At 44.3% G+C, this 16,859-nt stretch overlaps 1 protein-coding gene across 5 annotated transcripts in view; it reads left to right on the top strand.

Moving 5' to 3' along the window:
• GOLM2 (golgi membrane protein 2) overlaps positions 1–16,859 on the top strand; it is a 54,178-nt gene that overhangs the window by 13,842 nt on the left and 23,477 nt on the right. For all 5 annotated transcript variants that reach the window (XM_040414368.1, XM_040414366.1, XM_040414367.1 and 2 more), the window contains exons 2-7: positions 8,647–8,701; positions 9,914–10,016; positions 10,463–10,547; positions 11,062–11,197; positions 16,244–16,324; positions 16,412–16,507. In XM_040414368.1, the coding sequence (XP_040270302.1) occupies positions 8,647–8,701; positions 9,914–10,016; positions 10,463–10,547; positions 11,062–11,197; positions 16,244–16,324; positions 16,412–16,507 (556 nt within the window). The remainder of the gene's footprint in view (positions 1–8,646; positions 8,702–9,913; positions 10,017–10,462; positions 10,548–11,061; positions 11,198–16,243; positions 16,325–16,411; positions 16,508–16,859) is intronic.

Here is a 16,859-nt window from a genome sequence, read left to right as displayed (position 1 = left end):
AGTAAGGCCTCCGTGCCCGTGTTGCGGACCACATAGACACGTGACAAAAATAAGGACATGTCCTAAACCACACCAAATCTGCGAGTAACACGTGTTTTTTGGTGTGGCAGTGGTGCAAAATTTCTGTAAGGGCCCACATCCGTGTGCAGGCATCCTAAGGCCACCTGCACACGTCGCAGAATAGGTGCGGTTGTTTTTCAGTGCAGATTCCCATGTGGAAAAGCCGCATCGTATGACCGTACCAGCATGAGATTGCACAAATCTCCTGTACACTTTGCGGATTGTTTCCGTGTGGAAATTGACCTGCCTTGCGGATTTCTAAATCCGCAGCATGTCAATTATGTTTGGTTTTAGCTGCGGATTTCACCCTTTTCCAATGAAAGGCAAGATCTGCGGCAAAACCGCATCTAATCCGCACCATAAACCACTGCTAGAAACTGCCTATTTGCTACAGAAACATTCGTGTTACGTGGCTTTAATGGTCGGGTCTGGAGGAGATTCTTCAGGGGTCAGGGGTGTATAGTAGAAAAACTGTAAGGGCTGTTTCACACGAGCGGATGCCGTGCGTGACATCCGCTCCGTGAATGACAGCCAAGACCCGATGCAGACTGCAGAAGCACGGAGCATTAACATGATTGATAATGCTCCGTGCCTCTCTGTGATCTCTTTACTACGAAATCACAGTGAGATAAAGTTGTCATTGTGATTTCGTAGTAAAGAGATCACAGAGAGGCACGGAGCATTATCAGTCATGTTAATGCTCCGTGCTTCTGCAGTCTGCATCGGGTCTTGGCTGTCATTCACGGAGCGGATGTCACGCACGGCATCCGCTCGTGTGAACTCAGCCTAATAGTGTCAGTGTCATTCGGTATTGTGGCCTATTGACCATACTGACGACCACCTTACCCCAATATTATGTGCTACGTTATATTATGTGGTTGTCAGCCATGCTGAATCGGATCCTCAAAGCTTCTCAGACTTCTCTGTGCTCTATAAAGCAGTGATCAATCAGGACTCCTGACATTTCTAGGACATCCTTTGTTTTCTGTTGCATTGCGTGCGGCAAGGTCACCTTAATAGGTTTTCTAAACTGGTATTTAGCCCATTGCATGAACGTGTCCGTCCAGCAGTGGAGTGTGGAGTGTCGGACCCCCCCCGCCAATCAGACACTGATGGCCTGTCTTGAGGATTGGCCATGGCTTGGGCAACCTCTTTAAAGTGGATCTGTCAAGCATATACTCCGAAGTATATTCTTTACTTAGGAGTCCAGTGGACAGTCCTTATAAATGACTGACAGCCCTCCATGTATTGCTGTGCCTATAGTTATCCATTGCGGAGTTTCCACTGGACTCCTAAGGCTACATTCACACGTCCGTGGTGTGTTGCGGACCCGCAAATTGCGGGTCCGCAACACACCAGCCCGTCACCCCCATAGAAATGCCTATTCTTGTCCGCAAGCTGCAGACAAGAATAGGACATGCTCTATCTTTTTGCGGAGCCAAAATCGGGGCCACGCTCCGCAATTGCGGCTGTAGACAGCACACTGTGTGCTGTCCGCATCCATTCCGTCCCCATAGAGAATGAATGGGTCCGCACCCATTCCGCAAAATTGCGGAAAGGATGCGGACCCATTTTGCGGACATGTGAATGGAGCCTAAGCCTTATAATCATCTTCTCCCATAAATCTCTATATCAGTCTGCTATAACATGTAGATTAGACCTCAGGTTCAGTATGACCGGTTTCCGTCTTAGACAAGCCATGTGACATAAACTGTTCGGGAGCTGAGATTTGGCTATAAACGCCAAAATCGTAGAATAGTTGCAGGCAGCTTGCATTGCTGTGTGATACTAAAGTCATGTGCAGCTTGCAATTGACTTTTTTTTTTTTTACAGCTGGCATTTTGGGGGTCACAATGCGACCCCATTACTGATGATCATTAGATGCAGTGTCATAATGCGACATTATGATCTTCGTGTTGTGCGACGCCTGTAGCCCTAGCTTTAATGATCATCTGCCACATGGGGATATTCTCTGGCTCACTGTTCACATCTGCGTTGCGTTAAAGAGGTTATCCAGAGAAAGATAATGACTTGTCCTAAGGATAGGTCATCATTACCACGTCAGCGGGGTCCAAGTCCCAGAATCCCCACTGATCAGATGCTTCAGGGAGCCGCTGTGCTTAGTGAATCTCTGGTGAGCGATGCGTCTTTCCGTACACCCTCTAGTGGCAGTGTTTGGCATTGCAGCTCAGCCACATTGACTTGAATGAAGCTGCGCTGTGCCTAGGCCATGTGACCGATGTACAGTGATGTCACTGGCCTGGGAAGAGGCTGCAGCACTCAAGGCCTTTTTCTTACAGCTGATCAGTGTGGGTCCTGGGTGTTTCACCCTCGCAGATCTGATCCTAATGACTGATCCTGTGAATAGGGTCTCGTGCACTCGACCGTTGTTTTGGTCCGCATCCGAGCCGCAGTATTTGCGGCTTCGATGCGGACCCATTCACTTTAATGGGGCCGCAAAAGATGCGTACAACACTCCGTGTGCTGTCCGCATCCGTTGCTCTGTTCCATGGTCCGCAAAAAAAATATAACCTGTCCTATTTGTGTCCTTTTTGCGGACAAGAATAGGCAGTTATATCAATGGCTATCCGGGCCTAGACGCACCTCAGCGCCATAAAAGTGAATGGGACAGCGCTTGATACCAAGCACAGCCGCTATATGTATGGCACTGGTGCCCTCTCAAACAGCTGATCGGCGGGGATTCCTGGGTGTCAGACAGCCACCGATCATATCAGTATTACAATTTTAGAAAACCTTTTAAAGGGGTTATCCCATGATTAATATTAAAAAAATTACGGTAAATCAGACATCATATAGTACCTGACAAATCGATTTCAAGCAAGGCTAGAACCAGCCCTGTACCTGACATAAATCCAGAGATCTCCCCATTCATTGCTCCATTTGCTCTGCTAGATTATTTTCAACCTGGGAGCTCAGAAGGCATGCCCTTTCTTCTTCAGCTCTTTCTCCCCATGACAGCTCAGGGGGCGTGTCTTTTCTGGTGCAGTTCTATCTCCCTATGACAGCTCAGAGGGCACGCCCTTCCTTCTGCAGCTCTCTCCCTATCGCAGCTCAGGGGGCGTGTCTTTTCTGGTGCAGTTCTCTCTCCCTATAACCGCTCAGAGGGCATGCCTTCCTTCTGCAGCTCTCTCCCTATCGCAGCTCAGAGGGGTGTCTTTTTCTGGGGCAGCTCTTTTCTCCCTGTGACAGCTCAGGGGGCATGTCTTGTTTGCTGCAGCTGTCTTCCTGTCACAGCTTAGAGGACATGTCCTTCCTGTTGCATTTCTCTCTCCCTGTGACTGTGGCAGCTTCTAACAAGATATTTGTTGTCAGTTGAAGGATGAAACGGAGCATCTAAATCCAGGAAAAGAACAAACAGCAGGTGGCGCTATACAGATCCATTTTATTGAATAACTTGCTGGCTATACTACATTTTTTTAAAATTAGATGCAGTGACCGAGTAATTCAGATCCAGGAACTTGTTTGAAGTATGTGAAATATTTTTCTTGGGACAACACCCTTTAACTTTTAATAACTTCTAAAATACCTATAGACGGTCTGGTTCAACAGCAAAAGCCAGCAAAACGAAAGAAATCAGTATTGCCAGGTCCACACAAAGTGTACATGACCATACAATACCGCTATTAAGGGAAGAAGGGGTTGGTCTCTCATACATTGGAGGCATATCGCTAGGCTGTGCCCCCAAATTCTGATAGGTGCAGGTTCCACCTCTGGGATCTACACTTATCTCTAGAACGGAGCCTGCAAAATGAAGGAGAGCGGATCGAGCATGCACAGCCAACCTCCATTAATTCCTATGGGAGTGTGGCGTGCTTGGCTATTTTCGGAAGTCCCATAGAAAAGAGTGGTAAGCGCAACGGGCGAGTGCGACCACCGTCTCATTCACTTCTATGGGGCTGACAGAAATGGCAAACCCAGCTCCCGGCTGTTTCTAGCGGTTCCATAGAAATTAATGGAGGACGGCTTTACATGAACGGTCTGCTCTCCTTAAATTTCTAGAGATAGGTGCGGTTCCCACCTCTGGGACCTGCATCTATTAGATATTGAGAGCATATCCTAGTGATATACCCCCCATTGTATGAGATGGGCCAACCTCTTCAAAGGGTTTGTCCCACAAAAAAAAATTCTACAGTTTTCAAAGCAGCTTTGGGATCTGAATACTTTTCTACTTGCATGTAATTAAAAATTTAGTAAAGCCACTGAGTTATTCAATAAAATGTATCTGTATAGCGCCACCTGCTGTTGTTTTTTTGTTTTTTTTCCCCTTATTTCTTTGTCCGGCTTACTGATATGGCCGCACATGCTCAGTTTCATTCTTTAACTGCCTCCTGAGCTGTGATAGGGAGAGCATGGACACGCCCCCTTAGCTGCAGCAGAAAAGACACTCCCCTTGGGCTATCCAATCAGCTTGATATAAATCTAGTAGAGCAATGAATGTGGAGATCTCTGGATCCATGTGAGGTACAGGGCTGGTTCTAGCTTTGTTAGAAAGAGATTGTCATGTACTGTATGATGTCTGATTTTCATTTTTTACATTAGTCATGGGATAACCCCTTTAAGCGGTGCCTGGAGGCCAATGGGAAATTCTGCAGATTTTTCCGTCCACAGCGCAGTGTAAATGCCCCATGTGAACGTGCTCTGAAAAAAATAAGTCAAATGTATATTTTACCTATTTCTGCCGTCATTGCTGCTCAGTGACTGTTGCCTACCTTGCGGAGTTCTATAAACTGTAGGGATTTATCAAAAGTGGTGCAAAGGAACGCTGGCTTAGTTGCCTATAGCAATCAATCAGATTGATCCTTTCATTTTGTTAAGGAGCTCTGAGAAATGAAAGGTGGAATCCGATTGGTTGTTATGGGCAACCAATCTAGTTTTCCTTTGCAGCACTGTTGATAAATCTCCCCCGTGAGGCTGTTACAAAACCTACCTCCATGGTGGTCAGCCATAAATCCCTTGAAATGACTGTCGGCCTGAGGTTTCTGCTCCTCCTTATGATATAATGCATACATCAATAGTTCATGACTCCGAGCTCATCCCGCAGAAAGCCGTCTTCTCATCCTTAATCTTTCTTCTCCCAGCCGCACAGTAAGAAGATTGAGTGGCTTGTAGATTTGCTTTTCCGTGCAGTTTTCCTGCTTATTTCTTATGGTGCGCCATAATATATTCGATGGCCTAAATTAACTAGTTACCGATTCTAAAACCAGGGCACTGTGTCTGCTACTAAAAGGGGTGGATAATATTATTATTATTTTTTTTAAAGGGGTTGTCAAGGGGTTAGAAAAACATGGTTTGTTTCTTCCAGAGACAGTGCCCCCTACCTGTCTATGGCTGTTTTTTAGTATTGCAGCTCAACCCGATTGACGTGAATAGGGCTCTGAGTTGCGGTAAAACCTTTGTACAGGTATGATGCTGTGTCTAGGAGAAAGCAGCCATGTTCTACTCTCTTGGACATCCCCTTGCCAGCATCATGCTCCCTTCACGGTGCTGATCATTGAGGGTCCCGAAGGTCCAACCACCACTGATCAAACATCTCAAGAGTAGGCTTTCTGTGTGAACGTCCTGTAAAACCCCTTTAAGACCCAGGTCCCATGACTGTATGAAAAATCAGTACTATTTGGCAGTGATCTACTGACCCTCCATGGTGCTCTGACTGGTGATCCAGTGACTTCCAGAAGTCCAGAGATTGCTGGATTCTTTGATCTTGTATTTGAGCTAAAAGTATTGAATTGGGTTGGGTTAGGTTGAGTACAAAAACGAATATTTGTACAGGACACACCTCATCATTAAGCTGAAGGCTCTGCCCTTTACGTAGGCTATATCAGTGACGTACACCATGTAGGACAACTTTTGAATAGTAAAGTCCAAAGGTGTAGCCTTCTTTTTGAAAGCTTTATTGTATTTAAGGTAAAGGAGCTAAAATTGGACATTGGAGGCAGTTGTGCATACTTTACACATCTAACCAACCTATATGAACTGGTCACGCACGCAGACTAATAATAGATTAGGGTGAGGTCACATCACCGTTATTTTTCCGTTCTTCTGATGTCAGAAGAACAGAAAAATAAAGACAAGTCCTGCATGCAGGTCCAAATAATGGACCTTTTACAGAAATAATACCAAATGTGCATAACTGATGCTCAGGATAATTATTATTTTTTTCTTTATTTTACTGTTCCTCTGACCTATCAGAAGAGCGGAAAAATTAATGGTGATGTGAACTCGCCCTTACCGTCATAGGCTTTGTAGGGATTTAAAGGGAACCTGTCACCTCCAACAAACATCCCAAGCCGGCAGCAGTACCTGAGAGTAGCCAGCAGCGTGTTTGTAACCATCATTTTCTTCCTGCAGGCAGATAAAGCAAAAGCTGTAAAAACGATCTTTAATCCCCTGCCGGCGCGCTTCTCTAGTCAGGCTTGAAGTCATGGAGGCAGCGGCCTCCTTGCTTCAAGTCACGGTAACCATGCCCCCTTCCCTGTGACTGACAGACGGCAGTTGGGCAAAGCCAGCCGAACTGTCGTGCATAAGCGATGTCAGTCACAGTGAAGGGGATGTTTGTTGGAGGTGACAGGTTCCCTTTAAAGCTGGCCATACACCTTGGATAGCTGTTGGCCGACTGCTCGTTCGGCCAACAGTTATGACGTCCAGGATACTCGGCCCATAGACTGCATCATAGATGTGAGTACAGTACAAGAGACCCACTATCAGATAGGAAGAGACTGTATCATAAATCCTGCAGAAGTGGTAGCTGCAAATACAGTGAAGGAGTTTAAGCATGCATGGGATAGGCATAAGGCCATCCTTCATATAAGATAGGGCCAGGGGCTATCCATAGTATTTAGTATATTGGGCAGACTAGATGGGCCAAATGGTTCTCATCTGCCGACACATTCGATGTTTCTATGTTTCTATGTCAGTTTGGTTTAAGGGAACTGCAGTCGGTCCAGGAGATGTGGCCGACACACGGACAGTATTTCCCAGACTGAGCACGTCGTAGTGGGTGAAGTCATTTTGCGCCATCATCCAGTATTACAGGGGGCTATTTGCGTTACTATGTATCTTTAAAGAGGTCTGGGCTTTGTTATATTGATAGCGAGCTCCAAATTCCCTGCTCCGATCGCACAGATAAAGTGGCTTTATCACTAAAGTGATGGAATAATGCTAGGATATGCAGACCGATCCTCCCAGGTTCAGTATGCATTGGTCTTTTTTAATCAGGCCGAGCGCTGATGGATGTGTTCTCTTCCATTGGTGCTCACGCTGCTCAAAGATTTGGCAGTGTAATACCACCCTTAAAGGGAACCTGTCACCTGGATTTTGGGCATAGAGCTGAGGACATGGGTTGCTAGATGGCCGCTAGCACATCCGCAATATCCAGTCTCCATGGCTCTCTGTGCTTTTATGGTGTCAAAAAAAAGATTTTATAGATATGTAAACTAACCTTAGATGAGTCCTGTCTCCTCCATGCATGAGAGATGAGTCCAGCGTTCTCTGACTTTGAGCCCAGCACCGCCCCGCATCCTCCGAATCTCCTCCTTGCTCCCCGACGTCACAAAGCTAGTGCCGCAAACTTGCAATGCGCATGCGCACAGGGAAGGGACACTGTGCATGCGCTAGCTCGTGCATCGCGAGATTACGGCGCTCTAGCTTTGTGATGTTGGGGAGCAAGGAGGAGATTCGGAGGATGCGGGGCGGTGCTGGGCTCCAAACGTGTATATTTGTATGTATATGTGTATATGTGTGTGTGTGTATGTATATATATATATATATATATATATATATATATATATATATTATATTATTATTAGAGGTGCAACGTTTCGGTCCTCTCAATAGAACCTTTTTCAAGCAACAATGATACAGTGGTGCACTTGTGAGGTATAAATACTGCCAATATACATAATTGAATAATATGATAATTAACATTCAATGTGCAAATGTGTACAAAAATGTTTTTGTACACATTTGCACATGAATGTTATTAATTAACCTTAACGTATCATTAGAATACAACATCGTTTAAGCCATATTCTTACCGGTTAGATAAGTGTATCTATAATGAGTGTTTACGAGGTCAGGAGATAAGGCTTCACATAAACCATCAGCTGACAGACTGAGAAGCGATCATCTGCAAACAGACTGATTTTTAACCCTTGTATCTCAAAAATGGCAATGAAAATAAGTGAAAAAATTATTTTAGCCCAAAATGAGTCAAATGCAGTCATAAAAAAATTGCCCCCAAGGTGTCCATAGCCTTTAACCTCTTTTATAGCATATCCCTTTCATTTAATCATTTTAATGGTTGCATATTTTTGTTAATGTTATACAAAGCTACTGAAAGCGCAAGATCTTGGTTTGTCTGGATCCGTCATCTGCCCAGTCCTGGCTATCTGCCTCCGCAGGATGTGCACATTTCTCAATAATAATAAGCCTTTGTATGTTCCCGTATTTCTCACATTTAACAAGAGCCCCAACCATTCTGTAGCAGCTTTGTGCGTTTTCCAGCAGACTATTGTGGTGGCTTCATCACGGCGGAGTCTGTATAAATATGATCTGTCTGTTTTACAGGAGAAGCTGCTGGGCAACGTGTCACTCCAGATGGTAGACATCACTCATCTGAAGGGTAAGAGAGATTTGTGTACCCTGGCACTGCGGTATGAATGTCTGTCCCATAATATAGTGTGGGTTTACAGGACGCTGACATATTTGTCACTGTGTCAAACTTTTTATTTTATTTTTTAACATTATGGGGGAGATTTATCAGAACTATTGTAAATGAAAACTGGCTTAGTCGCCAATAACAACCAATCAGATGTCATCTTTCATTTTCTAATGGAGCTCCGATAAATGATAGGTGGAATCTGGTTGGTTGCTATGGCCAACTAAGCCAGTTTTCCTTTACATCAGTTTTGATCTCCCCAATGTGCTCCAGTCACTGAAGTTTTACGTCTTGCTGCTTAAAGAGGACCTTTCATCAGTTTAGCCCTAGTCTACTGGTAATTATGGTCTTACCTTATAGAGCGGCCCCCACTGATGCCATGGCATTTTATTTTTCCCAAAGATCCCCCCCCCCCCCCCCCGGTTTGTCCACACTTGGCCCTGTTGATTTTGACGCCTTATATTATAATGAGCCGACTCTGTTATACTAGGCGGAGACTCCCAGTTTCGCTGGGGGCAGTTCTCTTCTCCCTGGCTGTGAGCGCATCCAATCAGAGCGCACCGCTCTTAGCCAGGGAGAATGAGCTCTTTGGGAAAAAAAAAAAAGTGCCATGGCATCAGTGGGGGCCACCCTATAATGTAAGACCATAATTAGACTAGGGCTAAACTGATGAAAGGTCCTCTTTTAAAGGGGTCCTCTGGGAATTAAGAAAATAAAATTAATGAAAATACTTAAATATTACTATATTATAAATACAATCCTAAATACCTTTTATTACTTATAATGGCTTGTTTTGTCTTGGGAGCAATCATTAGGAGAAATAAAATGGCCGCTGTCCTATTAGTACACACAAAACCTGTTACTTCACAACACTGAGGTAAAGAGCTGCCTCATCCTCCTCTCTGCTCTGCTTGTCAGGGATTATGACCCTGAATACAGATGATAAGATCTTCAGCTGAATCTCTGTAGGAATGGAGTTCATGAGGAGACATGAAGTACAGAGAGGAGGTGGGGATGTGACTGATGAACAGCAGCACTTGTAATGCAGTCTCCATTACTGCAATCTGTTCTGTCCACTGTTCGACATTTCTTCTTACCCCATACCCATTTGATTTATCAAGCTGTCACCTTGCCTCGCTATACCACCCCCAGTATAATCTATTCCTGCCTTTACAGAACAGTTGCATGAACTTCATCAAGAATTTTTGCGACAGGAGAATCAGCTACTTGAGTACAAGAAAAATAATACCCTGCTGCAGAAGACACTGAAGGAAGAGAGGTAGGGGCTAGGCTTATATGCAACCATATTGGCTAATGGGGTTCTCCCCGAGACTTTAATATTGTTGGCCTAACCTCAGATGAGAGGGGGTCCGACACCCAACACCACCACCACCAATCAGCTGTATGAAGAGGCCGTGGCACTTCACGAGTGCTTAGTCCTCTTTCTAGGTCATATGAAGTCGCGCTCATTGGTCACATGGTCTAGTCCCATTGAAGTGAATGGGGCCGAGTTGCAATACCAAGCACAGCCACTATTCAATGGACAGCACTGTGCTTGGTAATCTGCGAGGAGGCTTCCTCGAACAGCTGATGGGCAGGGGTGCTGGGTGTGGGACCCTCGCCGAATTTATATTGATGACCTATCCTGAGGAGAGTCCATCAATATGAAAACCCCTTTAACTTGTAAACTGACTAGTTCATTCATTCTGTAATGTTCCTGTTTAGTATACAGTGCGCAAAGCAACTAGCGGATCAGAAGCGTGAACATGAGGAGAGTATAAAGAGACTGCAGCAGACAGACAAAGACCAGGTGGGTGCATTATGATAAAACTAGATATTGACTTGCACATACCCTACATTTTTCTATGGAGGGTATTTCCAGCTTTAAAATGGTTCTCTCACTTCAACAAATAGCATTTATCATGTAGAGGAAGTTAATACAATGCATTTACTAATGTATTGTGATTGTCCATATTGCCTCCTTTGCTGGCTGGATTCACTTTTTCCATCACATTGTACATTGCTCGTTTCCATGGGTTACGACCAGCCTGGAATCCAGCAGTAGTGGTCGTGCTTGCACGCTATAGGAAAAAGCACCAGGGGAACGTTCCCTGCGAAGGATGTCATTCATCCGAGACCGCTTCTGATGAATGGCTGTTCATATATGATATGAATGAGCTGCTCTCTCTTCTGGCTCTTAGAAAGGGGTGGGGGGGGGGGGGGGGGGAGACCACCATCTGTTAACCCTATAAAGCCTACTGCTATAGGGTTCAACCAACCTATTCATATTCTGAAGATCATGAATTTTGTATCCTTCTGTGTAGGAGGAGGTAGAGAAGTCACCCAACAATGTGGCAGCAGGTGAACCTGGATCTGACAACAAGATGGACACGATAACCGCCATAGCCAGAGAGGAACGCATGGAAGAGCCTTCAAGTAACCGCCTACATTTTGAGAGAGGTAAAAGATTTTTCAGCACTCTTAGGCCTTTTTCACATGGGCGAGTATTCCGCACGGGTGCAATGCGTGACGTGAACGCATTGCACCCGCACTGAATCCGGACCCATTTATTTCAATGGGGCTGTGTACATGAGCGTTGTTTTTCACGCATCACGTGTACATGAGCATTGCGTGAAAATCGCAGCAGGTTCTATATTCTGAATGGGGCTGCTTGAAAATCGCATAGCATCCGCAAGCAAGTATCGGATGCGGTGCGATTTTCACGCATGGTTGCTAGGAGATGTTAGTAAATAGGGATGAGCAATCCCAGACCTCATTAAAGTCAATTCACTGTATTGCTTTCCCTTCTAACATGGTTATAAGGGAAAATAATAGCATTCTTAATACAGAATGCTCACTAAAATGTCCATTGAGGGGTTAAAAAAAATAAAAATAAACTCCCCTCATCCACTTGATTGCGCAGCCGGTATGGTCTTCTTTCTTCTTCCTGCAGGACCTGCGATGACGTCATCGCAGGTCCTGCAGGAAGAAGAAAGAAGACGATACTGGCTGTGCGATGAAGTGAGTTTATTTTTTATTTATTTTTTAACCCCTCAATAGACATTTTAGTGAGCATTCTGTATTAAGAATGCTATTATTTTCCCTTATAACAGTGTTAGAAGGGAAAATAATAAAATCAACTGAACACCTAACCCGAACTTCAGTGAAGAAGTCCGGGTTCGGGTCTGGGTACCACATTCAGTTTTTTATCACGCGCGTGCCAAACGCATTGCACTCGCGTGGAAAAAACTGAACAACGGAACGCAATCGCAGACAAAACTGACTGAAATTGCGTGCCTACTCGTGCGGGTTTACCGCAATACACCCGCAACACATCAGGACAAAAACCGTGACGCCCGTGTGCAAGGGGCCTTATAGTGTCTGACTGGTGACTTCCTTCTTTAACCCCTTAGGGACGCATGACGTACCGGTACGTCATGTGTTGTTCCGATCACTTCCGCTCGGCCGGCTGTGATCGGAACAAGGTGCCTGCTCAAATCATTGAGCAGGCACCTCGGCTAAATGCGCGGGGGGGGGGTCCCGTGATCCCCCCCATGTCGGCGATCGCAACAAATCGCAGGTCAATTGAGACCTACGGTTTTCTGCGCTTTCTGCAGTTTCTGATCCCCGCGGTCCCTGACCGCGGGGATCAGAAACTTTTATATGCCTAAATTATATATGTGTCACCCCCCCCTGCACCCCTGAATGATGATATGGCGGCGGGAGGTGCAGGGGGGGTGTTGAAGGCGGTGCGGCAGGCGGGATCGCGATCCCCCGCCCTCCTCCCCTTGAATAATCGTTGGCGTCTAGTGGGTATACCAGGGTGTCAGCACATTGCTGACACCCTGGTATAAATGGCTGACATCTGTGATGCGATGTCAGCCGTTTAACCCTTTCCATACCGCGGTCTGTACGGACCGCGGTATGGAAAAGCACAGGTTAACAGTCGGGAGCTCCCTCCCTCTCCCATCGGGGGGCTGCTGTGCCTTTACAGCCCCCCGACAGGATGGGGTGACAGAGGGAGGGAGCCCCAGTCCTTACCCTTCCCCGTCTGCGCAGTTGTGGCCACAACTGAGCAGACGGGGAAGGCTCCCATGGCAACAGGACGCCTTCTCAGTCATCCTGCTGTCCATGGTGCTGAACAGATCTGTGCTAAAGGCATAGATCTGTTCAGACAAAGTGTAAGTAAAATACAGTACGAAACACTATATAGTGTACTGTACTGTATTATACAGACATCAAACCCACTGGGTCTTCAAGAACCAAGTGGGTCTGGGTCAAAAAAAAAGTAAGAAAAAGTGAAAAAAAAGTAAAAATCAAAAAACACATTTATCACTGATTAAAAATGAAAAAAAAAATTCCCTACACATGTTTGGTATCGCCGCGTCCGTAACGACCTGATCTATAAAAATGGTCATGTTATTTTACCCGAACGGTGAACGCCATAAAAATAAAAAATAAAAAACTATGATGAAATTGAAATTTTGCCCACCTTACTTCCCAAAAAAGGTAATAAAAGTGATCAAAAAAGTTGCAAGTACGCCAAAATTGTAACAATCAAACCGTCATCTCATCCCGCAAAAATCATACCCTAACCCAAGTAATCGCCCAAAAACTGAAAAAAACTATGGCTCTTAGACTATGGAAACACTAAAACATGATTTTTTTTTTTGTTTCGAAAATGAAATCATTGTGTAAAACTTACATAAATAAAAAAAATATATAAATATTAGGTATCGCCGCATCGTATAGACCGGCTCTATAAAAATATCACATGAGCTAACCCTCAGATGACCCACCGTAAATTTTTTTAAATTAAAAACGGTGTAAAAAAAGAAATTTTTTGTCATCTTACGTCACAAAAAGTGTAATAGGCAAGCGATCAAAAAGGTCATATGCACCCAAAATAGTGCCAATCAAACCGTCATCTCATCCCGCAAAAAATGGAGACCCTACTTAAGATAATCGCCCAAAAACTGAAAAAAACTAGGGCTCTTAGACTATGGAGACACTAAAACATGAGTTTTTTTTGTTTTAAAAATGAAATCATTGTGTAAAACTACATAATTGCATAATAAAAAAAATTGTATACATATTAGGTATCGCCAGCGTCCGTGACAACCTGCTCTATAAAATTACCACATGATCTAACCTGTCAGATGAATGTTGTAAATAACAAAAAAAAAAAAAAACTGTGCCAAAAAAAGCTATTTCTTGTTACCTTGCCGCACAAAAAGTGTAATATAGAGCAACCAAAAATCTATGTAACCCTAAACTAGTACCAACAAAACTGCCAACCTATCCCGTAGTTTTCTAAAATGGGTCCCTTTTTTGGAGTTTCTACTCTAGGGTGCATCAGGGGGGCTTCAAATGGGACATGGTGTCAAAATAAAAACAGTCCAGCAAAACCTGCCTTCCAAATAACCGTACGGCATTCCTTTCCTTCTGCGCCCTTGCCGTGTGCCTGTACAGCAGTTTACGACCACATATGGGGTGTTTCTGTAAACTACAGAATTAGGTCCATAAATAATGAGTTTTGTTTGGCTGTTAACCCTTGCTTTGTAACTGAAAAAAAAAATATTAAAATGGAAATTCTGCCAAAAAAGTGAAATTTTGAAATTGTATCTCTATTTTCCATTAAATCTTGTGCAACACCTAAAGGGTTAACAAGTTGTAAAATCAGTTTTTGAATACCTTGAGGGGTGTAGTTTCTTAGATGGGGTCACTTTTATGGAGTTTCGACTCTAGGGGTGCATCAGGGGGCTTCAAATGGACATGGTGTCAAAAAACTAGTCCAGCAAAATCTCCTTCCAAAAACCAAACGGCGCAACCTTTCACTCTGCGCCCCGCTGTGTGGCCGTACAGTAGTTTACGGCCACATATGGGGTGTTTCTGTAAATGTCAGAGTCAGGGCAATAAAGATACAGTCTTGTTTGGCTGTTAACCCTTGCTTTGTTAGTGGAAAAAATGGGTTAAAATGGAAAATTAGGCAAAAAAATGAAATTCTCAAATTTCATCCCCATTTGCCAATAACTCTTGTGGAACACCTAAAGGCTTAACGAAGTTTGTAGAATCAGTTTTGAATACCTTGAGGGGTGTAGTTTATAGAATGGGTCATTTTTGGGTGGTTTCTATTATGTAATCCTCGAAAGGACTTCAGAGCTGTAGTGGTCCCTAAAAATTGGGTTTTGTAAATGTCAGAAAAATTTCAAGATTTGCTTCTAAACTTCTAAGCCTTGTAACATCCCCAAAAAATAAAATATCATTCCCAAATAATTCAAACATGAAGTAGACATATGGGGAATGGTAAGTCATCACAATTTTTGGGGGTATTACTATGTATTACAGAAGTAGAGAAACTGAAACTTTGAAATTTGCAAATTTTTCCAAATTTTTGGTAAATTAGGTATTTTTTTTATGCAAAAAAAAAGATTTTTTGACTTTCATTTACCAGTGTCATGAAGTACAATATGTGACGAAAAAACAATCTCAGATGGCGCTGGATAAGTCAAAGCGTATTAAAGTTATCAGCACTTAAAGTGACACTGGTCAGATTTGCCAAAAATGGCCAAGTCCTTAAGGGGTTAAGGCATCATTGCTCCAGCGTTTCTCCCTGTGGTCAGGGCTCCTGCAGGGTTTTCCTCTCCAACATTTCTCCTACAATCTCGGGGTTGTTGAGGTATTCTCTTCTGGTGGGTTAGTGTACCTCCTCTGAATCTCTCGCCCATGCTCTTCTGTCCAGTTGGCTGATATTAGTGCTCTCACCAGATGTTGGATGTTTGTGTCCAAGACCGCCGCAGCCAGCATGCAGGAGCGTTTCTCCAAGCCCAATGTCAAGTTGAGTAGGAAAGATCTGGGCACATTTTACAAACACTGATGAATGCTGATTAAACCAGACGATGAATCAAAAATGTTGAAAGTAAAAAAAAAAAAAAAGAAAAGAAAAGTATCCTATTATTTAAAGATAATAATAATAATTGCAATACGTTGCACTAAACAGTACAGAACAATGGGGTGAGTCGAAGAAAACAGAATTCTTTTCTATGCTTACTATGGGTCATTAAAGGGGTTGTACACGCTAGGGGGGGGGGGGGGGGGGTTTAGCAGACCTGGGAACACAAGCATACTTGCCATCTTTCCAGCATTGGCTCCTAGCGTCTGTGTTCTCCGGCCTCTGCCCCCCCCTCAGGTCTGGTGTGACCTGCTCTGCTTGCGTCACATGACCCGCCGCTCCGGCCAATGATTGCCTGCAGCAGCGTCATGCTGGAAGTTTACATTCAGAGACCCAAGCGGAATAGCGGAGAGCATAGGAGCCAGTATTGGGAAGCGGGGAAAGTATGCTTCCCTTGCAGTTTGCCAACCCTCCCCCACAAAACAAGCACAACCTCTTTAAGGTTACTTTTATTTTTTCAAGACGTAATCAATGCCCTTACTATATCCACCCTACAGTAAGAATGGATCTAGTACGGGTGGTGAAATCTCTATAATTCTGATTTGGAATATTAGATGCTGCCAAAGCTGGAGGAGATGCAGGAATGCCAGAAATAGAAGACAGTGAGCCGGCGAAACCAGACACGGTGCCCACTGGTGAGTCTAAAGAGAACATGGTGACCACCGAGGTATTTTATTGTGTTCTGCATCGTAGTCATTTATTAATGCATGTTTCTTATGTAGTTAAAAAGAAGGTAGACTTTGGTGCTCTGACAAATGAAATTGGGGAGTCTGAGAAACAACCTTCATTGCAGCCGGACTCTATGGCAAATGCCCAAGGTAGGTCGTTTTCTCGGCCAGGGAAACTTGCTGTCATATGGTGTGGTTAGCTGTCTTGTATAGAAATCCCCTATTTCCTATTAAATGAATTATTTAATAGGACAGTTTAAACAATTTGCGAAAGACGAATCATTCTCATCTCGCCGATCCCTCATCACTCCCGTGCCAGCGCTTCCCAGTTCCCTGCTTCCTCTGAACAGGCAGGGAATGACGTCTCGCCGTCACTGGCGATAGTATTGACCCTCTTCCGCCAGTGATTGGCTGAGCAGTCACTTCCTGTGCGGCGAGAGGGACCACATGAAATAATCATTCTGGAGCATCTTTTCTTAGAATTTAGCATTGTGCTGTTCCT

Source organism: Bufo bufo, chromosome 1 (genome assembly GCF_905171765.1).
Source record: "Bufo bufo chromosome 1, aBufBuf1.1, whole genome shotgun sequence".
Classification (NCBI taxonomy): domain Eukaryota; kingdom Metazoa; phylum Chordata; class Amphibia; order Anura; family Bufonidae; genus Bufo; species Bufo bufo.
This window is presented reverse-complemented; position numbering and strand designations above follow the sequence as displayed.